The sequence below is a fragment of the Rhododendron vialii genome, chromosome 8a (genome assembly GCF_030253575.1).
Source record: "Rhododendron vialii isolate Sample 1 chromosome 8a, ASM3025357v1".
In the NCBI taxonomy this organism is placed as follows: Eukaryota; Viridiplantae; Streptophyta; class Magnoliopsida; order Ericales; family Ericaceae; genus Rhododendron; species Rhododendron vialii.
The window spans coordinates 26,165,093-26,189,827 of record NC_080564.1 but is presented as its reverse complement, the minus strand read 5'-3'; the positions used below and the strand labels follow the sequence as shown (position 1 = coordinate 26,189,827).

The 24,735-nt window shown below is 38.6% G+C and overlaps 2 protein-coding genes across 5 annotated transcripts; one reads left to right on the top strand and one right to left on the bottom strand.

Annotated features, from left to right (window-relative positions):
• Positions 1–79: 79 nt before the first annotated feature.
• Positions 80–1,585, bottom strand: LOC131299021 ((-)-isopiperitenol/(-)-carveol dehydrogenase, mitochondrial-like). Its single transcript, XM_058324551.1, has 2 exons — positions 1,161–1,585; positions 80–753 (listed from the first exon to the last, which is right to left on the bottom strand). The coding sequence occupies exons 1-2, from the start codon at positions 1,494–1,496 to the stop codon at positions 283–285; spliced, it is 807 nt and encodes a 268-aa protein (XP_058180534.1). The 5' UTR covers positions 1,497–1,585; the 3' UTR covers positions 80–282.
• A 4,200-nt stretch (positions 1,586–5,785) lies between these two features.
• LOC131299022 (uncharacterized) lies at positions 5,786–23,960 on the top strand. Of its 4 annotated transcripts, none has more exons than XM_058324552.1 (5): positions 5,786–6,263; positions 15,799–15,932; positions 22,164–22,311; positions 22,426–22,532; positions 23,289–23,960. In XM_058324552.1, exons 1-5 carry the CDS (start codon positions 5,996–5,998, stop codon positions 23,328–23,330), a joined length of 699 nt encoding a protein of 232 aa, XP_058180535.1. In that variant the 5' UTR covers positions 5,786–5,995; the 3' UTR covers positions 23,331–23,960. The 4 variants fall into 4 exon arrangements, 3 of the variants coding, with proteins under 3 accessions (XP_058180535.1, XP_058180536.1, XP_058180537.1); XM_058324553.1 differs by having other exon boundaries at positions 5,832–6,263; positions 22,426–22,483; positions 22,588–23,304; XR_009190595.1 differs by having other exon boundaries at positions 5,833–6,263; positions 22,390–22,483; positions 22,588–23,304.
• Positions 23,961–24,735: the final 775 nt, after the last annotated feature.

The following is a 24,735-nucleotide window of genomic DNA, read 5'->3' as shown; positions in this document are numbered from 1 at the left end:
GAATGTACTGATGATCAGATTCAGGCTTTAGTTTTTTAAGCTACTCTAGCAAAACTCAGCTCAATTGAGTATTGTTAAGTGATTAATCTGAGCATTCAATTCATTCTCAAATCTGAGCAAAAGTTGAAGTGCTAGAGGAAATTCCACATTCATCGTTCACAAGACCACTAAATACATACAGGGCTCCATAGCCAGGGGCACAACACTGGCAAAAAGATGGAATGAAGATCAACAATGTACTAATGTGTACAAGTGATAAATTTGATTTTTCGACGGTGAAGATCACCTTACGAACCCACCGTCAACGATGAGGTCATGCCCGGAGACAAATGCGGATTCATCAGAGGCCAGAAACAACACGGCATCTGCTACGTGGTTGACTCTCAACACGATCCCTTTCAACGGAGTGAGAGCCTCGTAAACCTTCTCAATCTCCTCCGCCTCCTTCCTGTGTGCTTCCTGCAGCAACGGCGTGGCCACTGCGTACGGCGACACGCTGTTCACCCTTATACCGTGCTCCCCAAGCTGTTGGCTCGCGGCCCGGACGAGCCCAACCACAGCGTGCTTCGACATGGTGTAGTCCGTCCTCCTTTTCGACCCTTTGCTCCCCACCACGCTCGCCGTGCATATAATACTCCCCCTCACTCGTCGCTCCACCATCGCACGCGCTGCGTGTTTGACGCAAGCGGCCATACCACGCACGTTGATCAAAAAAAGGCGGTCGAATTGGGAGAAATCGAGGTCGAGGATCACCTGCGGGAACGGAATCAAGATTTTATAATTTCCGGAATGGCCAAGAAATGAATCATAACAGTTTGTACAACTTTATGCTCAGGAATTTACTGCTATTTACCATTTAGCATGAAACAAGTTTCGAATTATAATCATTTATTTCTCTTGTGACAAATATAATTAGTAATTAGTTGTGATGACAAAAGCAATTTTCAAATCGAAATATGAAAGTACTTCGTCCGTAATATTTTATATTTCTCAACACTAAATTAAAGTATTTATTGATATCTTTAATTAGGCGTCAAAAAATTAAAAATATTATGAACGTAAGTACTTTAATTTTTTTATTTAAAAACTGAGTATATGTCTTATTTGTTTCGTAGTGGACTATATTTGCGCGAGTAATTCGATCGAGGATCAAGAACAACCTGATCGGAGCTGCTCACGATCCCAGCATTGCTGAACATGATATCGAGCTGGCCATACGTTTTGACCGTCCAGTCCACCGTGGCTTGGACTTGGTTTTCGTCGGTGACGTCGCAGTGGACGTAGCTGCAGCGGTTTGCGCCGACGGCTTCGGCCACACGTCGGCCCTTGTCGTCTTGGATGTCGGCTACCACGACGGCGCGTGCTCCGCGATCGGCGAACAGGTGGGCGGTGGCCTCGCCGATGCCGCTCGCGCCGCCGGTGATGATGGCCACTTTGCCCTGTAGCTTATTCGTGGAGTCATGAGTAGGAATGGTTGTTGGGCTTGTGTCTGTCATTTTGTATTGTCTTTGCAAGTACTATGATTAACCACGGAATTTGTCAAAAGGCTACAAGGCAACCAATCCTGCTATCTTTGCTTCTAATATAGGCCAGATGATTCTTAGCTAGGATAATGTGGACCTGTCTCTTTCTTTTGATGTTTTGTTTCCCTAATGTAAGCTGTTGAGTTTGTTTACATTTATACCCCTTCTCTCTCATCCGACTGACTTTTCTACTGCAGAGTTGTACTTCATTCTCTCACCTCACCGACTTCTCTCGAGAACCCATTTCCCTATCTCATGTCCCTTGCGCCCTTCTCTCCCATTTGTTCCTCTTCTGCCCTTTACTTTCAATATGTTTCTTCAAATTTTCTAGATCGATTGTCGATGAATAATGCAACGCCACCATCCTTTACTTTCAATCTGATTCTTCAAATTTTCTACTGGTTGAGGAAGAGGTTCTGATTTTCTTTTTTCCAGCAATAGAATGTATTTTGATACACTTTCTTGTATGGGTCTCTAAAAGAAACAGATGAGAGAAATGATAAGTGAGAACTGGGTTTGTTCTCTGCGTCTGCGGTGGGGTAAAAAAAGGAAGAAATGAGTAGAGGAGAGAGAGAGAGAGAGGGTATATTGGTCACTAATTAACAAATGTCGTGGCCCTAGACAAATAAGTCGGAGGAGATGCCAACTGAACTAAAACCCATTAAATGTTTAGCCATTTTTTTTTCCTATACATAATTATAAATCTCAAACGCCTCTACCGAAACTTGAACCCTGATCTCCCTTACCGGAGGATCAGGAGATAATCATTGAGCTACAAAGCCCTTTGATTATACTTGGCCTTGGTGATTAATTTGTATATGAGGGTTGCCCCTCTTTTTTGACATCTTTGGGCTGTTTGTGAATACAAGAACCTGTTCCCAAAAAAACAATGGGCGGAGCTTTGAAGGACGGACCAGACTAGGGCTGCAAACGAGCCAAGTCGAGCCGAGTTTTACGGTATTCAAGCTTGTTTATTAAGTTTTTAACGAATACGAGCTCGAGCTCAATGAAAACTTAACGAGTCGAGCTCGAGCCGAGCAGGCCTTGGCTTGACTCGAGCTCGAGCTTGTTCACGAACCTTAACGAACTAACGAAAAATGTATATGTATATTCTCGCATAGACCTAATACAACCAAAAATATTTTGATTGTGAAGGTATATTTCTTTCATTTTCCTATGGAGCGGGAGTATACTGGTGTGCGTGTGCTCTCGCTTCCCTTGGTTGACTAGAAAGTGAAAACGGAAAAAAGAAATTATATAACAACAATAAAAATCCTAAACTTAAGTATATATACCCCAGCTCGCGAGCCGACTCGAGCCGAGCTTATCCTAGCTCGAGCTCGACTCGTTTACAAAACGAGCTGAAAAAATCGGTTCGAGCTTTTTCGTTTAACTTCCGAGCCGAGCTTGAATGAGCCACTAATGAGTTGAGCTGCGAGCCGCTCGCGAGCGGCTCGTTTCGTTTGCAGCCCTAGACCATACCACCCCTGACCGAGTCCTAATCTTCCTACCAAAAAGACGTTTTGTTGCGCAAATCCCTCTGATTTAAATGGCCTTTTTTTTTTTTTTTACAATTTTTGATGGCGATTAACGGATGAAAAACATGTATTTTTTTTGGAGTATTATGCTTGAATAATCTTAGGACAGGGGTACATTTGTTACGATTACATACTCCTTTCGTCATAAAAAGATTGTTCGATTCGCTAAACGAGAATTTAAAAGATGCATTTGGATTCAAAAGTTTTAATTTTATATCCGCAAGATACCAGATATTAACGAATTCTTTAATTTTTTTTAAATATTTGAATTTGTTCAAATAAAAACATGTTCTTGTTTAGGCTCTCGGTTTGACAGATTGGACATTATTTTGTAATTGATCTTTTTGGGTGCCACGTTCAAGTTAAAATCCTGGTTTCGCTAATGATTATAACTACATCAAGTGTTCGTTGGTAAATTCTACTTGGAGTTTTTTTGGTTTAAGTCTCTATAGTTGTTTGGTGATAATATACATACTCTTTTGAATCTGTAGCATGCTGTGAGACTTTAACTTCTTTTCTAACATTGATGTGGAACGGGACTAATGGTTACATAATTATGAATGAATGGAGTACAACTTAGGTGCAAAATCTTAGTTTCCGTCTAAAAAACTATGAGAATAACGTTTTCATTTTGATATCCGGTGAAATTGATTTTTCATTGAGATATTTTTTTGACATCTACAACAGAACAATTTCGACCAATTTTTTTGGAACATCGGTGGAAGCGGGATGATCACAACATCGAGTTTGAAGGGTCTTTTACAATGGAAATATGGGGTGATGGTAAAAGAAATAGGGAAATGATTTTGCCACTGTTTTTTTTTTTGTTAACGCCATTTCCCTGTAAGTATATTTTTGCACCAAAAATACGCTTGCAGAGGAGTGGTGTTAATAAAAAAAGTGAATGACAAAATCAACAGCCAAAATAATGGAAATTCATATTTCCAATATTAGTATTCGAGCTCACCATCTTGGTTGCAGGCCATCATAGCAAAATAATCCTGCTTCTCTTCAATTTTTTTTTTCAATCGTGGCCGTTCAAATGTATTTTTAATAGTGGAAATTTGCAAACGAGTTCTTTCCTGTGAGAACTTTGGGTATATCTTTTATTACGAAAGAGTGTCCACAGCAAAATTCCTTTCTCTAAGAATCCTGGGATCCGACCAAATGTGCACCGATGATGCAAAGATTGGCATGCGGGGCCAACTTCGGATTCCGTACGGATAATCCAAGCTGTCCAATAATTTGTAAATGGCATCGTGAAAAATAAATAAAAAATTGTTCTAAGATTCACTATAGCATGTTTTTAACCCCTCTAATCCACCTCTTAAGTTTGTAAAAATCAACTTAACCAAACAAGTGTAGGTGTTTGATTCAATCTTCCAATTTCTCATTACAATCTGAATAAAAAATCAGAAGATTGTATCAAGAACGTACGCTTATCTAATTGAGTTGATTTTTCACAAACTCAATCCAAAAATTATTTTAAAATTATTAAAATGACTGAAATTATCCGTTCAAGACAGCGGATGCACATTTGGTCAGTGCCTTTCTAATTGTCCTCCGACTCTTTGCCCTTTCCATCTCCCCAAAGGCCCAACCTCAACCACCCCCGAAGGCCCAAACCATCTTTTGAATCTCCCAACGGTCGCCAACAACACCCCCACCCCCCCCCCCGCCCCCCCCCCCCGTTTTGTGTGTACATGCCTACATGGGACACCATCTTTTGTATTTTTTTTTCTCTCTCTCTCTCTCTCGGATGGTCTCAAACACACGCTCAAAGACGGGACCAAAATTTTACCTTAGTAGTGGTGAAATATATACTAAAAAAATTAAAAAATACATTATAATATTAATAGTCATCGGCTCCAGAAAAAATTAAAATAACATAACAAAAACTAAACTAAATGATGTTTGTAATTTACACATAGAGTACGAAAAAAGACTAATTTTAATTTTGGGCATTGATAATGGCATAATAATTAAATTTCCTTAATTTTTTAGATTAAGTTGTTTTAGGGTTAGAGTGTGGAATTTTTTTCTTCTTAATTACACATTATCATTTATATTATTTTATTTTGGCCCATTGAATTTAGTTTTGAAATACATTTTTGGGTCTTCTTTCTTGAAAAAAAATAAAAAATTTATGACTAGTACATATAATAAAAATAAAAATAAAAATCTAACAGTGGTAAGACTATATAAGTTTGGAATAAAAAAATTGTCACATAATAATTACATTTTTTAAATTCTTGCTGCCACCGGGCCCACCACTAGACCCTGATTCCATCCTTGCACACACCTGCTTAAGAGCATCTCCAATCCATCCAAAATAGAGAATGGATGTAACATATTGAGGGGAGATTTTGTAATTTATTCCATTTTTTCTTCACTTTTTGTACTTTTTGAGAGAATCTTTGAGGGACCCATCGTCCTTTTTAGAGTTTTGGAAGAATTTTGTACTCCAAATTTACTTTTGATCCTCCATTTTTAGAGGACAAAATTTACTTTTAGAGGACCAAACTCTAAAAAGGACGGTGGGTCCCTCAAAAATTCTCCCAAAAATTACAAAAAGTGAAGAAAAAAGAGAATAAATTATAAAATCTCCCCTCAATGTGTCACATCCATTCTCTATTTTGGAGAAATAGAGGTGGATTGGAGATGCTCTAATTGTCCTCCGACTCTTGCCCTTTCCATCTCCCAAAGGCCCAACCTCAAGCACCCCCAAAGGCCCAAACCATCTTTTGAATCTCCCAACTGTCCTCTCTCTCTCTCTCTCTCTCTCTCTCTCTCTCTCGCCTTTTTGTGTGTACATGGGACACCATCTTTTGTATCTCTCTCTCTCTCGGATGGTCTCAAACACACGCCTGCTTATTTTCACCTCAACAGCAAAAAAACGAAGCAAAACTTAGAACCACTGAAGCATCTTGTAAAATGGGTATGCAACTCCGCACTAGTTACTGCCTCAATCACTTCACAATATCACCATTATTACCCTCGCTTGTGCACAAGCACACCAGGTGTTCGACGATTTCACAGCTATCTTTCAAAAACCAAATTGGCTATGACAACAGCGAGCGCGCGCAATTTTTTGTCGCAGCATCAAATAACGCAGATTCACCTTTCATTGGCTGGGATGAGTGGAAACCTGAGATGCGTTCCAAAGCTCCTTCTCTCAGCGACGTCCTATGGCCTTCTGCAGGTTAGAGGGAGTAATTAATTAAACCTCAATTGGGTTGTTGTGCTCTTGTATATTGGTTGATTGTATAGATATTAGTGTTACGTGTTGTCACTGCTGGCCCCCCGACATTTAGGTTGCCCAAGCCTGACGTCACGTCACGTCACGTTTGGTTGCTCAGTTAATATTAAGTTACAAAAAATAGAAAGACATACAAGTCAAAAAAAAAAAAATGCAATGTTACATTTTGCTTTTAAACTGGCTTGAATTACATCAAAATCAAAAGATAACTACGATTATACTGCTTTATGATTACCACGATCTGTTTCAAACTTTTCCTTGCATTTCTTGAAGCAACTTCTTTGATTAAGTCATCATACTTTAGCTTATTCATGCATTCATTTTTTATTGAGATCACATCAAATCTTCTTAATTTCTCGTGTGACATGGATGTCTGAATGTAAGTTTCTACCTACTTCAACTAAGAAAAACTACTCTCCGCCGAAGCAATTGTAACAGGAATATTTAACTATATTAATAAGCAACCACATACCATTTGGAAACTACCATCTTCCCAATAAAATCTTATAATCACACAATTGAAAAACTCATCTGAATGAAATTTGAACAACTTATTTACAAACTCTCGAAAAATTAAAGAAGTAAAAATCTTTGTTAGCAAAAAATCCTTCTAAGATTAAAATTAAATAAGTAAGATTAATCAATATAGATATTTTAATGTCTATATGAGGTATTGTAATAAAAAAATATAAAAGTAAAATAATTTGACCAACACATAAAAAGATTTATCACAACAAAGTTTAATAAACCCTTTAACTTTTAATAGTAGAAATCCCATGAAAAAATTAATTGAAAATAAGTAATAGCAGGAGGCTTAAGCAATTTTTTTTTTTTTAAAATGTCCTATGGAAAGACAAAGATGAAGGGGCTCCTTTGGGAGGATCAAAAATAGGATAGAAAGCTAACTATGGAAACCTAACTATGGAAGGAAAATCAATCTAATTACAATCAAATCATAATCAATTACAATAATAAGAGATCAAGAGAATCATATAATATCATAATCATATCATATCAGGATATGATTACGATATTATATATTTTGATTCTAACATCCCCTCAAACTCAAGGTGGTAGTGCAGACACCGGCTTGAGTTTGAACACCAAGTCATGAAAACGTCCAGGAGGATGAGCCTTTGTGAAGATGTCCACAGTCTGATCGGATGAGGAAACTGAGAGAAGGCGAACGCTACCTCGAACATCATGTTGTCGAATAAAGTGGTAGTCGATCTCAATATGTTTGGTGCGATCGTGGAACACATCATTACGGGCAATCTGAACAGCACTCTGATTATCACAACAAAGTGTAGTAGCGGTGGAATGAACAACACCCATATCACTGAGGAGCCAGCGAAGCCATATCAACTCTTGAGTAGCGTCAGCAATAGCATGATACTCCGCCTCAATACTAGAACGAGAAACAAGAGATTGCTTCTTACTTCGCCTAGAGTCACCAAGAAAGAAGCAGTAACCTGTGGTAGAACGACGATCAATGGGGTCACCAGCCCAATCAGCATCGGAATATGCACATAACTCAAGGGAGGAATGTGCTGAATAATAGAGGCCATGAAATAGAATGCCTTTGACATAGCGAAGAATTCAAAGAACAACATGAAAATGAGTTGATCGAGGAGCAGACATGAACTGGCTAACTATGTGAACGACATAGGCAATATCAGGCCGGGCCGGGTGACAGTAAGATACACAAAACTACCAACCAATTGACGATAAAGAGTGGCATCAGGGAGTGGTGTGCCATCTAGAGGAGTGAGTCGAGTGGTTGGCTCAAGTGGTGTAGATGTAGTCTTATTGTCGGTGATACCAGCACGACTAAGAAGATCCGAGGCATACTTAGCTTGAGTAAGATAGTAGCCATCAGATGTAGATGAGATCTCAAGACCTAAGAAATAGCTCATAGTACCCAGATCCTTCATCTGAAATTGCTTGCTAAGGAAAGCTTTGAGATCAGAAATACCAACATTATCATCGCCAGTAATAATCATGTCATCAACATAGAGAAGAAGAAAAATAACACCACGTGCAGACTTCAGGATAAAAAGTGCAGAATCATACTGGCTAGAAGAGAATCCAAAATTCTGAATGGTGGTGCTGAATTTGGCAAACCAGGCACGTGGAGCTTGCTTGAGACCATAAAGAGCGCGATTAAGTTTACACACTTTGTTCGGAAGATGATTATACCCAGGTGGAGGCCGCATATAGACTTCTTCAGTAAGATCACCATTGAGAAAAGCATTCTTGACGTCCATCTGATTTAGATTCCACTTGCGTACGGTAGCAACCGCAAGTAAACTGCGAACAGAAGTGAGACGAGCAACTGGCGCAAAAGTTTCCTCGTAGTCAATACCATACTCTTGAGAAAAACCCTTTGCAACCAAACGAGCTTTGTAACGCTCTATAGAGCCATCAGAGCGAGTTTTTATCTTGTAAACCCACTTAGAACCAATAGGAGTCTTGCCAGAAGGAAGGTCAACGATATCCCAAATGTGTGTTTTATCCAAAGCTTGTAATTCTTCTGCCATTGCTTGCTGCCAAAGAGGGTTAGAACTTGCCTCACGGTAGGAATGAGGTTCATGCTGAGAAAGAATAGTAGAGAAACAATGATAATCACGAAGATGAACAGGTACTTCCCTTACCCGAGTAGACCGATGAAGTGGTGAATCATCGGATAGAGGTGGTGCAGGAAGCTCAGTAGGAGGAGATCTGGGGAACGTGAAGGGCTCATTGGGAGCAGAACCAAAACGTGAAGGCTCGGGAAGGGACGAGCTAGAAGGTGTAGGAGTAGGGCCAGGAGGTGCAAGAGTAGGATCATCAGACAGAATCGGCGCCTCAAGATAGACCGTAGAAGAAAGCTCGGAAGAACCTGTATCAACATCATCAAGAAATATATCTACAGAAGGGTCAGTGAAGAACGATGAAGTAGACACAGGGGGTAAGTGAAACTTGGACATAGAAGAGAACATTTTGTGTTCCCAAAATATGACATGTCGAGAAATGCGAAGGCGTTGAGAAGAGGGATCCCAACATTTGTATCCTTTATGCTCAATCGAATACCCTAAGAAGCAACAAAGACGAGCACGAGGTTCCAATTTTGTGCGCTCATGGGGTTGTAAGAGAACAAAACAAGCACATCCAAAAACCTTAAGAAGATCATAGGCGGGCAATATACCATATAATCGTTCATAAGGTGACTAATTTCCATTGGTAGGAGATGGGACACGATTAATGGTATAGACACTAGTGAGAGCAGTCTCCCCCCAAAGTCGCCCAGGACAAGAGGAATCTATAAGAAGGGCACGAACAGTATCCAAAATGTGTCTATGCTTACGCTTAGCACGACCATTTTGTTGAGATGTGCCAGAACATGACCTATGTGGCAAGGTTCCATTTTGGTGAAGATATTTTAAAACTTCTGTCTCTTTAAATTCCATGGCATTATCAGCACGAAAAACTTTGATTGGGCGTGAAAATCGAGTTTGAACCATTTTGGAAAAATCATAATAAATCTGTTGTACTTCAGATCTATTCTTCATGAGATATAACCATGTAAAACGAGAATAATCATCTATGAAAATAACAAAATATTTGGAACCGCCCATGGTAGTGTTTGGTGAAGGTCCCCAGTTATTAGAGTGAACTAAATCAAAGGGAGCAGAGGACAAAGACTCACTCGAATGAAATGGCAATGCTGGTTGTTTAGCAAGTTGACAAGAAAGACAATCCACGTGTTCATCTTTTACATGTCCTAAATGTCCACTTGAAACTAGGGTACATATTCGACCAAAAGACGCATGACCCAATCGAGAATGCCAAATACCAAGAGAATTAGAAGTAACGGAACATTTCGATTGACTCACTGAATGAGTGGGAGGTGCAATGGACTGGGATGGAATATGAAGATTGATGAGTTCATACAGGCGTCCAACCTTACGGCTTATCCTAAGAGTTTTACCTGTTCGAGGATCCTGCACATGATAGCTAGTAGCAGAAAAGATTACGGTAAGCCCAAGTTCACACAATTGACCAACAGAGATTAAATTCAATGTAAGTTTAAGGATCAAATATGTATCAGATAGAGATACGGTGGAAGTAGATATATGACCGACATGACTGGCATGCATGTGAGAACCATCAGCTGTTTGGATGCCTAGAGTGTGAGAGGCATGTGACTTGGAGGAAAAAATTGGCAGAATCAGATGTCATATGGTTACAACAAGCTGAATCAAAGAACCCTGAGGATGTACCTGTGGCAGCAGACAAGGCAGTAGAATTCTTACCAAACCCGGATAAAATACCACATTTGGAGAGAATGTCCGCAAATACAAATGGCAATGAACTTTTGGTTAACCAAGTAGAAGAAGGATACAGTTTGAGACCTTCCAAAATGGCGTGGGCATACGGTGATGTGTCAAATGGTTCCATAGCAGCAAACCACAAAAAAATGAGTGCAAGATGCAGCCGCTCCGTGGAGAAAAGTAAATAACAATGTAGCGGACAATATAACTAGGATAAAAGGTAACCTGCTTTTTTTTTTTGTTTTTGGAAGAAATATGTGGCGATTTGTTGGTGCGGCAGTGGTTGACAAGGATGGACGATGTGAAGCGGTAGCAGTTGAAGGTGGTCGACGACGTAGAGTGTCGTCGAGTGGTTACGGCCGAAAACGTTTGCGAGTCACAAAACCGACGGTGCAAGTGAGCTGCAAGTCAGACAAGTTGAGGCGAACAGAACCAATACTTCGACGTATTAGGCATGTGATTGGGCTCATGGGTTTGATGGTGGATAATTGGGATATCAATGGTTTCCAGAGGAAAAATGATGGAAAGGGTGATTCATGTTGGTGGAAGAAATAACCCATGGTGGGATCTGGGCATCTGAGGATCGAAACAGAGGATTAAATCGTCACTGGAGAAGAAGAACGCAAACTGATTCGATGGTGGTTGCGGGTAAAGATTTGGTCACTGGTTATTGATTTTCTGGTAATTCAAGCGAAGGTAATTGATTTGGATGAAGATGGCGATGATCGGAGCTGTAGCTCTGATACCATGTTAGAGGATGAAGAGAAAGTAATATTGTATTGAATTCAATAATAAACTGTACAATGAGGTCCCTATTTATACAAGGTGAGGAAACCTAACTATGGAAGGAAAATCAACCTAATTACAATCAAATCATAATCAATTACAATAATAAGAGATCAAGAGAATCATATAATATCATAATCATATCATATCAGGATATGATTACGATGGTTGTGTTTGGTTGAGAGTTTAGTTTAGTTTAGTTTTGGTAGTGGATGGAGAGAGAAATAGAGTAATGATTGAAGATAGGGGTAATGATTGGAGAGAGATAGAGAGAGATGTGAAAGTAATAATTGAAAAAATAAGGTAATGATTGGAGAAAGAAGTAGGGTAATGATTGGAAAAAAAAACAAAAACAAAACTAAAATGGCAAACGAACGTTGGCGATATTATATATTTTGATATTCTAACAGGTTGATTGTATAGATATTAGTGTTACGTGTTGTCACTGCCGGCCCCGACATTTAGGTTGCCCAAGCCTGATGTCACGTCACGTTTGGTTGCTCAGTTAATATTAAGTTACAAAAAATAGAAAGACATACAAGTCAAAAAAAAAAAAAATTCAATGTTACATTTTGCTTTTAAACTTGCTTGAATTACATCAAAATCAAAAGATAACTTCGATTTTACTGCTTTATGATTACCACGATCTGATTCAAACTTTTCCTTGCATTTCTTGAAGCAACTTCTTTGATTAAGTCATCATACTTTAGCTTATTCATGCACTCATTTTTAATTGAGATCACATCAAATCTTCTTAATTTCTCGTGTGACATGGATGTCTGAATGTAAGTTTCTACCTACTTCAACTAAGAAAAACTACTCTCCGCCGAAGCAATTGTAACAGGAATATTTAACTATATTAATAAGCAACCACATACCATTTGGAAACTACCATCTTCCCAATAAAATCTTATAATCACACAATTGAAAAACTCATCTGAATGAAATTTGAACAACTTATTTACAAACTCTCGAAAAATTAAAGAAGTAAAAATCTTTGTTAGCAAAAAATCCTTCTAAGATTAAAATTAAATAAGTAAGATTAATCAATATAGATATTTTAATGTCTATATGAGGTATTGTAATAAAAAAATATAAAAGTAAAATAATTTGACCAACACATAAAAAGATTTATTACAACAAAGTTTAATAAACCCTTTAACTTTTAATAGTAGAAATCCCATGAAAAAATTAAATGAAAAGAAGTAATAGCAGGAGGCTTAAGCAAATTTTTTTTTTTAAAAATGTCCTATGGAAAGACAAAGATGAAGGGGCTCCTTTGGGAGGATCAAAAAATAGGATAGAAAGCTAGCTTGATGGAGACTCGAACCTCTCCATTCTCAATGGAGATTCCTGGCCTTACCACTGAACCAAAGACTCTTATCTATTTGATATGCGCTAACTTTTATATTTATTAGGGTTAATTCCAGATACACCCCCTGTACTTAGGTCATTTTTCAAGTACACCCCCTCTACTTCATTTCTAATCACTCGCACCCCTTGTACTTGAGACTAGTTTGGAACTGTTAGTATTTCCGTCCAAAATAACGAAAAGACTGAAATACACCCATTCGTATTCCCTTTCTTTGAAAAATCATAACTTATTCATATAAGGTCCAAAAATACTCAAACCAGCGCCCAAACTTGCGTAACAACCATATGTATCTGCTGTTAAAATTGAAAGATTAGTTATCAATCAAATATTGTCCAAATTTCAAAAGAACAAGCTGTTCTACAGAAAAACAGGGCAGCCAATCATGTCTTCGTAGAAAATCCATAACTAATTCATTTCAACTCCAAAAATATTGAAACCAACTCTAAAAGTTTCATAACGTAAAGTATTATTCTCAGTAAAAATATCAGATTCATAACTTAATAGGATAGTTCCCAGAAATAAAAAGAAGATGGCTCTGTCCAGATTTCGAAACATGTGTATCAGTTCATATTCCGAAAATCATTACTAATTCTGTGTTGATTGGTTTTGCATGTTCTTGGTATCAAAATTTTCGTCTTTAAACGTACTTTAAAAGTTATGAAGACTTCAAAAATTGAATCATAGCAGAAGGTTTCTCAAAATACGAATTTGTGATGGTCCAGAAAGCTGTCAAAAAAGTTTAAGAAGTTACCGGCAAGAAAATAAGTTTTCCGACGAGAAAATGGTGACGGGAGGTGGTGGCTCATGGTGGAACTGAGGTGGAGGGTGGAAGAACACCATCCTCCTCCTCTTTCTTCAAATTTCATAGCTCCCTCCCTCAAAAATTAAAATACATGTTTGACTAGTTTTTACCAAGATGATAAAAAAAATGTTATAACCAAATATATTTACACATGCATGAGTGTAATTCTAGGTGTCAAATTGGCCATGCCATGTGTCTATAAGCGTGACATGTGTACTTGCATGCGCAAGTGGTCCCAGACGCCCGAGCACACGCGTAGCCGAGAAGCTATCAGGGTTTCGGTCTCAGAAAAATATGAAATTTACACAATACCCTAAATAAATTATTCTTAGAATAACCCATTCTCGGAATTTCAAGAAAAAATCTAGAACACATAGATTTGAAATGTCTGGCCAATTGACTTGTAAAATATGTTCGTGACTCCGTCTGCGACCAATAATTAATGGCAGTGATGAATTATCATTGTAAATGGGTTTTGGGATCAATTTGGTCTTAGAGAAGATGTTTTAGAAGGGAAAATTCCCGCTAACAAGCCATTACCTGCTTGTCTGTTATTTTGGACGGAAATACTAACAGTTCCAAACTAGTCTCAAGTACAAGGGGTGCGAGTGATTAAAAATCAAGTAGAGGGGGCGTAGTTGAAAAATGACCTAAGTACAGGGGGTATATATGGAATTTACCCTATTTATTACATACTTCAGGCTTTTTTTTTTTTTTGGGGTTGCCCCGTGGTGGGGGGTTGCCCAAGCCCGGGGGCTTGTTGGGTGCTTGACGATTTCCTAGTCCTCAATTAATGGGTTGCCCCAAGCGTAGAACAGAGACCGACGTAGCACAATATCTGGTAAGACCGGAGTCGAATCCACAGAGACGGTGATGTGTGCTGACTAAAAACTCGGGTTGTTATTGATTAAATTAGCTATTAGGTAGCCACCCCTTGACAATTGATTGAGATTAACTAAAACCTAGAAATTAATTGTACTTTTCAAATAATTAAAAGGAAGGTACGGTCATAGGGTTCATAGCACTCACAATCAGTCCGAATTAACCTGCTCCATTCGGTGTTCTTAAAAACGTTCAATTTTAGATTGAAAAAGATACCCCACAAGATGCGAACCCTTATGGTCGCCGTTTACCCATGCGCAGCAGAGAATGAGTTTTGGACCCCCATTCCCCTGTTCACATGGGCTCCGACAATACCCAGGTTCGTTTATGGGAAGTATTTTACCAATCTAAAATTATTTTTTTAAACATTCTTTGTTTCGAAATAGGAGCTGAACGCATCCAATCCGGCTACGGTGTGCTAATCACCCCGCGACCCTACCCCGACGACTACTCACTCAACATTAAGCAATAAACAAAAGAAACCCTATATTGAAACATGCTTCTATTACGTGAGATGGAAAACAAACAAGAAATATAAACTAATCAAATACCAGCAAATAACTTTTATTAAGAACAAAAATTAAAACGAGTTACCGGAGTGCGAATAATTGAACAAAGCTTCAAAACTTGAAAGGAAAAGAAAATACTAAAAATATGTGCTGCAGCCCCGTCGGTCACTTTCTTCTTTTCCGTCATGTGCATGATTGCTTTTACATCTTCCTGTAGCTCCCTTTTTCAAAACCCTAACTCTTTGTTTATTCCCAGCCGAGAATTCCATTTAGAAAGCCCACAATTTAGTCAAACTAATTGTGAAGCATTGGGCCCACTTGTGTACCAAAGTCCAAGGCCAATTCCTATTTTTACTTCCTGAGATGGCTTTATTCTTTGGCCAATTGACTTGCAAATATTACTCCGTACAGCAATTCCACTTCATTGATCCGAACGGCCAAGTCTCAAACACCGTTTAATATTTTCATTTTGCATATTATTTTATCAAATTCTCCAAATACCTACAACACAAAAATTAAGCATTAAATCCCGAATAATAATATAAATGGGACTTAACAAATATAAATTAAGGGGCGCTAATGTGAACATTTACGCGCCTATCATTGGGCTCACCCAGGGGTCGGCCCTGCATGTTGTTGATATTTTAGAATAATTACTCAATAGTCTGGGAGCACTGCCACTTGGTGCTCCAATCAATCCATGAACCCACATTCATGCGGGATCCATGTTCTTAGTGGGGTTCACGAGGCAGTGCTCCCCAGACTGTTGAATAATTTCACGATGTTTAACTGTTTTGATTTGAAAAAGCAGGGGCATTTGCGGCAATGGCAATGTTGGGGAAGATGGACCAGGTGTTGGCACCAAGAGGAGTTTCAATGACAATTGCACCCTTTGGAGCTGTTTGTGCTGTCCTCTTTGCCACTCCCTCCTCCCCTGCTGCTCGGGTACTCTCTCTCTCTCTCTCTCTCGTGTAAGTATATGCATTGATTTAATATAGAAAGCCTGGGCCTTCAAAACATTAGATGGTATAGTGATAAACTGTTTGAAGTGTAAATATATTTTTTATCGCCGAAAATTACACTTGTATTCTGACCGTTGTTTGGCTAACTTTTGTTGGAAGGCTTAGGTAATTGTTTATGAAGCACTGAGAAGTCCAGAGGCCAACATGGGGACACGGCAAAACATGTATGGGACACATCATTTCACGCCCTTGATTTTCAACTTAATAATAAGAATAACTTTAAATGATAATCCAATGCAATATACATATAATTATCCCAAAAGGCTTTCCCATAAACCATTTCCACAAGTACTATCAAGTTCAAAGGATTACAACATTGGCACTCCGGCCTCAAATCTCATGATTAGTCAAAAGACGAGAAGTTTAAAGATTACATGCTCCCAAGTCAAAAGAATATATATAGAAATTATGATTACATCTCCAAAGAGTTTTACAAAACATGTCAACGTAATTTCCCATGTTAGCTTTCAAAAGAATGATCAAGCATGCACTCCAAGCACGTCATATCAATGTCCTTGTTATGTACCCGAAAATAATGATAGGGTGAGCTACACTAGCCTAGTATAGAAATCTATACTCAAGCTATATGCAAATGAGATGGTTAATGCATCGGAAAGAACATAGTCAACAGCAAGTTTTCCAAGTAAACAAAGAAGATGAAACTTGAAAACCAACACCGTTCATTTGCAAGTAGCTTGACAATCTCTAGTGTCCTCCGTTTTCATTATGTCACGTGTTTCGATTTTAATTCCGGGCATTGGGGACACCGTGCGTCCCATTTCCGGCATCACACCTTACGGCAGATCCGTGACTTTCTTGTGCACTTTCGGGCATTGGGGACCCCGTGCGTCCCATTTCCGGCATCACACCTTATGGTGGATCCGTGGCTTTTTTTGCATTGTTCTTAATAATTCTTATCATTCAATTTCACGTTTTCCATTTCACATTCCTTAATCACCTCATGCTCAACATATAATAAATCTATATCGTGCATAGTAACATGCCATAATATCCACATAATCATTCAAATGCAAAGACGACAAAAGAACACATCTATTGAATTCGATACTTTACTTTCTTACAACGAGAACCAAAGGAGATAGGATAATCAACGAATCATTTGAGATACCAACAATCAAGTCTAGAAGTGGTCTGAAGGTGTTTAAAGAGTGTTAGAAGTGATCGGGATTCAAACGAGCACGAAACGAACAACGTGACATAAAGCTGTCCAGAAAAGGGGGAGGTATCGATACCTGGGAGCTGACTGGTCCAGCGAAGGCTTGGGTATCAATACCACGGTGTTTTTCAGCGATTTTCAGACTTTCAAATGGTGAAACCCAACAACAAACAACGAACCAATGCACGATCTAAGTACATAATCAACTCACAAATACATAGAGAGAGCAAGAAATCCCTACCTCATAGAGAATAAGCAAAGATCCAAACCCAATCGAGCAAGCCCTAGAACTTTGAATTCGAAATCCTCCAAGAATACTCCTCTCCAAGCTCAATCCAACGAACCATAAGCGTATAATCACGTGTAGAAGGTGGAGTGGAGGTTAGACTTCATGGGTTTCAAGTGAGTGATGGAGGGAGTTTTTGGGTGAGAGAGTGGGAGAGCCGGATGAGAGAGGGCTAGAGAGAGAGAGAGAGAGAGAGCCGTGAGTTAGAGAGGGAGTGAGATATGGGATTTTGTTCTCCTACAACACACACACACCCCTTATATACTAGCATAAATGCAAATTGCACAAACACTCCCTCAAGTAACTATCCTAACACATTAACCCCGAATCTAATAAACTCAACAAATTTCACATTAAGCCCATCTTCTTGCACTTATATAACCTTTAAATAATTTCCGAAAATACGAGTCCTTACACATCATGTGGCTTGTCCATTAAATTTAATTAATTTTTTAGGGGGTCACGGGAGGAACACGTATAGGGACACGACATGGGTTAAATATGCAATTTTTTAAATTGTTTTGGGGTAAATGTGTATGACTTCAAATATTTTAGGTTAATAGTATAATGTGATGTTTATATGTATATATGATGCTTGTTTACACATATTGATGTTTTGTGCTTCTACATATAACTATGTTCCATCTAGTATAAAACAAATATTATTTTTTATTTATTTTTGCCGTGTCCCTTGCCCCGTGTCCGTATATGTATTTGTACCTGTATCCGTGGCCATGTTCGTGCTACATAGGTAATTGTGAATGATCTTGATTGCTTTAGGGTTTAAGTACGTGATAAACCTAAGTAACTAAAGAACCAAACCTTGTTTATAATGACCCAACTTGTATAAGATACCTGTATGACTTTTTTTTTTTTTGAATGGCGAAAAATACCTGTGTGACTTTAGTTACATCCCTTTGAAACTTTTGCACTTAACTAGTTAAGTCATTTACAACTTAACATAATTTTACTTGGCAAATGTAGAATAAAAGTTGCTTATTACCCTCTCAAGAAGGTTAATTATCACCTCCAAACCACGTTAAGAGCCTGAGTTGCCTATGTACTCATTCCTATTAGTTTTCACTTGAACACATGACCATGGTATCAGAGATAGGCTTTCGGATGCTTTTCAACAACACTCTTGATTGGTTAGCCTTAAGTGCGTATTGTTCATTGTGATCCCTATGTTTATGGATCTTTTGTTTACTTCTCTACTTGCAAGTCTGAGATTGCACAAGCGAGAGTGTTAGAGCTTCTTTAGTGTTGGTTTATTATGACTTCCAAATCTAGTATATGAGTTTGGGCGGCCTCTCCTCTCATTATCATTTCTCGCAGCACTTTTTCAACCAATTGCTCTAACAAAAAAGCCAAATACGGCCATTGGGAGAGTACTGGGAGCCCTATTCCGTTGTTGCTCCCAGACCACCCATCCCTTCTTTCCCCTTCACTTGGCCCGGTGAGGTCCGATGAGATCATCTTTTCAACGTAAAGCGAAAGTGCGCTCTTGCGCACCAGGTGAAGAAAGGAGCTTTGGAAGCTAACCTTATTAGTTTCATTATTATAAAAATGGCAAAAGGGTTCCAAACCTATCCATCGGGGAGAAGCTGACTGCCTTCGATACTAAAAAAGATAACCCAAGCAGTCTAACCCCCGGGGCCTTAAGGCATCGGCTGGCGGCATTTAAGGGTGAGGAAGTGGCAGTCACCCCGGCAAGAATCCTGAGAAGCAAATAACTACCACTTGAAGATCTTTGGAATATCTTTGTCTCAGTAGAGTCTGTCAGTGGCATCGGTTTAGGGCAGGAATGCTTGAGCAATTAAAAATTCAATCTGTACAGTTCTTCATGGGCAACCAGTTCGCTGAATCTTTCATCATGAATTTAACAGTATAGTTCTATATGGGTTTTTTTCCTACCTTCCTTTTGAATTCAAGCTTTCTTTCCTGGAGAACAGAGGTACCTTGGGGACTAGCAGAAGAATATAGGGTTTCCATGTGGCATGTCATACGAGTTGATCTTCCCTATTTGTTTGTAACTTTGCAGCTTCTGATTGCGTCACAGGAGCGGTGGTTTTTCGTTTCTTTTATTTTTGTTTCTTACGGGATTTGTGGATTTCATCTATGCTTATTCCTAGTGGTTTGGGCTGTCCATTTGTTGAGGTCCTCTTCCTTGACTGACACTAACCACGAATTGTATTTTGGATGTGCTCTGCAGTATGTGTGTATTGAGCTCCAGCCTCAAAGCTTGTGTCTAGGTATAGGTGGTTATGGCTCTTACTGAACTTTTGTAATCAAATCTCTGTGTTCGCCATTTGGCTTTGATGAATGAAATTTCTGTTTTCAAAAAGAAGAAGAAAATAAGTAGCTTAAAAATTAACTTGGAAGGGCGCAAAATGCATTGCTTCATGTACAATTTAGCCATAATAGATAGCGAAGCAAAGAGATGTTGTGGTCTTGAGATTTTTGTGGGAAACGGTTTAAAAAACTTAAGAGATTGATCCATTACACTGTTCAAAGTCCTCATACCATACTGATGATGCCTTATGCCTTGCTAGTGGTAAGTGTAGGAAAAAGAAGCTACTGCTCATCTATGTTATCTTTGAGACTGAAAGCAATGAAAGGTTCTCACTTGTCAGAGCATCTCCAACTCCAACCTTTGTACATTTACTCATATTTGAGTAAAAGCTTCATATGTTATGGAATACTCCAATGGGCATGCCCAAATCTAAGCACAAATTTGAGTAGAAGCTTCATTAATGACATTGTTATAAATTTGGGAGGGGAGAATAGCCTTTAAAATTTGAGTCTCCCTGGATTTGAGTTAAAAATTGTGTAAAACTCAATTTGGTAGAAGTTTGAGTAAAGGAGTGGAGTGGATTTTTGAGGCCTACGGCCTAATTTGCTTGTAGGCCAAGCAAATTGGTTTTGCTTGTCTGACAAGCAAAACACGGCACGATGGAAGCGAATATGCTCTTCATTCCCTACGGTCATTTGAGCATATATCGCTTCACTCTTTCACTTCGTTCAGTCGTTCGCTGGCCATCTGGTTATTGTTTCTTTTACTCGAATTTTGAATTGAGTAAAAAAGCAAGGAAAGGAGTGGAGATGCTCTCATATTATTTTTACATTGGACAAAGGCTTGTAGAATACATTTTAAGAGAATAATGACTGATTTACAAAGAGGAGGGAACACTTAAAAGAAGGCGGCATCTCAACGCCCGACGTGTGTCGGACACCGGCACTACTGGACACTCTTGCACACGTGTCCAATACTCTTTTTTTCGTGTCCATAGTTAAAAAATAAAAATCTTTATTCCGACACTTCTTCAGTGTATATGACTAAGAAATAAGTATATGATTGACACTTCTTGGACATTTGCTAGCATATGATTTTCAGAGATTTCAGAATTTGCATATCACTATGTTATACAAACTTGGGAAAATAGTAATATGATTTATCATATTATAGTTCAATAGGAATTTGTGAAGGATTTCTTGAGGATTCCTAAGGGTGCACATCTCTCATTTTTTAAGGATTTCTTGAGTCCCATGTCAATCTAGAGATTCTAGAGCTCTTCATAACTTATTGTATCTTGTTTATTACATAATTTGGGATGTATACTTATGTTGATATATACACTTAACTTATTGAATGTTCCCCAATGTGGCCGTTGTCCTACATTTCAATGAAACAGCATATACATGTGTCTGTGTCGTGTCTATGTCGTATTTGTGTCCGTATTTGCATCCGTGCTTCTTAGGTATCATTATCAAGCAAAGTGGGTGCGGAATTGTGGATGATACTTTTCTGGTGACATTGTGGCTCGAATATCTTATTTACAAAGAGGAGGGAACTCCTAGTCTGTGACTCTGAATGGGAGAAATTTACTCAGTCATTTGTTTTCATCTAACTGAAATTGTCCCGGAACTTTGCCATCGAATATCCATTACTTGCTGTGGTCTGTCAAGGAACTTAACCATCATATATCGCTTGCGTCCTGTGGTTTGTCATGAAATAACACTTGTTTGGGCTGTGCTTTGGTGTTCTTTCGGCAGCTAAATAAACAATCTCCCATTAGAAAGACAAAAATTGCCATCCACATTTTTGTTACTACCAATACCAATCTTCAAACAAAGCAGCGCATTTTTGTATCTGCTTGTGCTTATTTTTCTTTTCTGTATTACCATTTGCTTTTCTTTCAGTTTGTCAACTAAAGGGATTGCTTCTGATACCTAGTGACCATTTCCAATCTACTTTTCCACAATGGCTCATGACATGAATTTCGCTTTCCAATCTCCAATGCGAAAGAAACCCACCAACTATTTTGCTTGTGCTTCTGATGTTTTTCTCCTTCAAACTTGTTGGTGGGTTATGTTAGAATACTCTTCTCACATGCCTAACAAGTAACAACGTTCAGTGCGAAATCTCCAATGCAAAAGAAACCCACCAACAATTTTGCTTGTGCTTCTGATGTTTTTCTCCTTCAAACTTGTTGGTGGGTTATGTTAGAATACTCTTCTCACATTCCTAACAAGTAACAACATTCAGTGCGAAAGTTTGTTCAAACAACTGAACGCAAAATTAGGTATTGTTAACTAGCTCTAGTGTGTCTGGCTGTAGCTTGTTTGATCACCATGATTGCGTTTTTTCTTGAGACGGACTCAATTTCTAAGTGGCCTTCCCTTGTCTGCAGAAGTACAACATGTTTTTGGCTCAAATAGGTTGCGCAGTCATTGGTGTTTTGGCGTTTTCGATATTTGGTCCAGGTTGGCTAGCTAGGAGCACTGGTCTTGCTGCAGCCATAGCTTTCATGATCTACACACGAGCAATTCATCCACCAGGTAACCATGCAACAATAGGAGTGTTGAAACGTCTTTTAGAATCTTCTGAATCTGACAGTAACACTCTTCGTATTTTAGAATTCTGAAATGAAATCCACATGTATCAATCTGTAGCTGCGAGTTTGCCCTTGCTATTCGTCGATGGAGCAAAGTTGCACGGCTTGAATTTTTGGTTTGCTTTCTTCCCTGGTGCTGCTGGATGCATTGTCCTTTGGTTAATTGTGAGTTTCTTAGCTATGACCCTCACATACTTCATTTAACTGGCATGACGTTCAGGTTACGAGAATGAATGCAACCTTATTTCAGAATTCCTGTTCTGTTTGGATCTTGGTTTTGTCGATGGATTTGCAGATGGAAAGGAAAAGGCGAGGGAGAAAATGGAAAACAAAACGTAGTCGAAGCTAATTTTCCTTTTCTTGGCAGGTTTAGGAAACTCAGAGAAAAATGCTTATATGTTTGTCAAAAAATCCATTTTCCAGATCCTTTCAGGAATCCCCTGTACAGTCAACTTTGAAGGGAATGGCCTGTTCTAAAGTTTCGAACGCCTTTAAACTGAAGTTACTTGGATCTACTTCTCGTTTAGGCTTGGTTTGAACAATCTGTAGCTATTTTGACGCAACTTGAGAGAGGAATGGCATGTTCAAAAGTTGCAAACGGACTTCTGAAGCGAAGTTACTTAAACCTGCTTCCACTTTATGCTTTCCTCAACAATCTATAAAAATCTCTGTCAACCCCTGCAAAATACGAGCCAACACTTTGTTCCTAAAAGAAATGCCTAAGTTTGATGTTCACTCAGGACATGTCCAACCACTAACATGTTGCCTTCAACCTTCCCCTTCTTACATTTTCTGATCCGTGGCCTCTAAATATCATTATTCCTAAATTGCATCTCTACGATAGGATTTTGATTTCGATTGCTATGTAGGAATAATGTGTGCTGATTCATCTTTCTTCTTCTCCTTGTTCAACTTTTGCAGCAAGAGATTGTATGTTTCTTGAAGGACAACTTCAAATTCTAACTCATTCTAACTGCATCATTTTAAGTCCTGCAATGTAAGCAAGTAGCCACCCTATTAAAAGGTATGAAGCTTCTTATTTACTCTCAAAAGTGACTGGTCTCCAACACAGTTCCAGAAATGACCAAAATGAAATCTGCCGCATTCCAGTCATGGTGGAAAACGATTTAAAGATGTTTTAACTTGGTGTGAATTACTGGATTGCAACATTTCCTGTTTTGGTAGTGCTGAATTCAATTATTTGAGGAGTCTCAGAAGCACCAACAACAGAGAATTTCGTCGATACAGTATAGTGAATGAGAAAAGAATTTCTTCAACGATAGAGATGTTTGTAAAGTGTCTGTGCTTTCTTACCTGTGTCAACTACCAATTTTATATGCATGCCAATTCTTATCTTAATACAACCAAGGTCCATCTCTACTCATTATGAATTACTCCGTACAACGAATACACTACATATTTTCTTGTGTATAATTTTTTGGATCCTGGGGTTTCCTCTTTTTTCTTTTTTCAGTTTGATCGGACCATGTTAATTTATTGTGTGAGAATGCTAATTGTAATGCTCGTGTGACTCTTTGTTGTACATGCACCTCAAGATCTAGTGGGAAGTCCAAATAAAATTGACCTTTTGTTGCTGCTGCTGTTGTGTGTGAGTGAGTTAGATTACACATCAGGAATCAGTATTGTTTTGTTGCATCAAACTCAGGACCTCACACCTTAACTCCATCGGCAGTTGCCCCGGGTGCTCAGCACCAAATCATTTGTCCGTTTTAACGCAAAATGCAAGAATCGTAGTTTAGGGTTCTAACTTTTAAGAATTTCTAGAAGTTGAAAAACAAGCTAAATGTGGTGCTACCCGACCATTGGATCTACTAATCACACGAAATAAATCTAACATTCTTAACTTTCTCTATGTCAAATTCAGTCTGACCTAATTGTGTAACATGATCACAAACATGTGTATATAAATTGCCTATCAAAAAAAAAAAAAAAAAGCGTGTATATAAATGCATTAACAACAATAAGTACAAATTTGACACCAATCCACCAGAAAAGGAAGAAAGAAAATGGGCAACGATTTCTTCTCTCATTTTTATTTTTATCGAATCAACATCCTCTCCTCCCTTTTTTTGTGTTTGGCAATATTTTCTCTCTTTAAAACTTAATTTTTTCCCCCAAATTTGCATGATCAAATCCTTACCGCAAGTACCAAAGAATTATTGTGCCCCTTGTCTGATAGGTGACTCTAGGATTCATAAACCAACTGTGTTGACGTTCACAAAAACTAAATAAATAAATCAATCGAGTTGCGTGTAAATTTGATCGTAGATCACCAAACTTTTTATTTACTCTACCAGACAGCTGCTGATAAAAAATGCTCGAAAAATGCTCGTCCATAAAAGTGTCC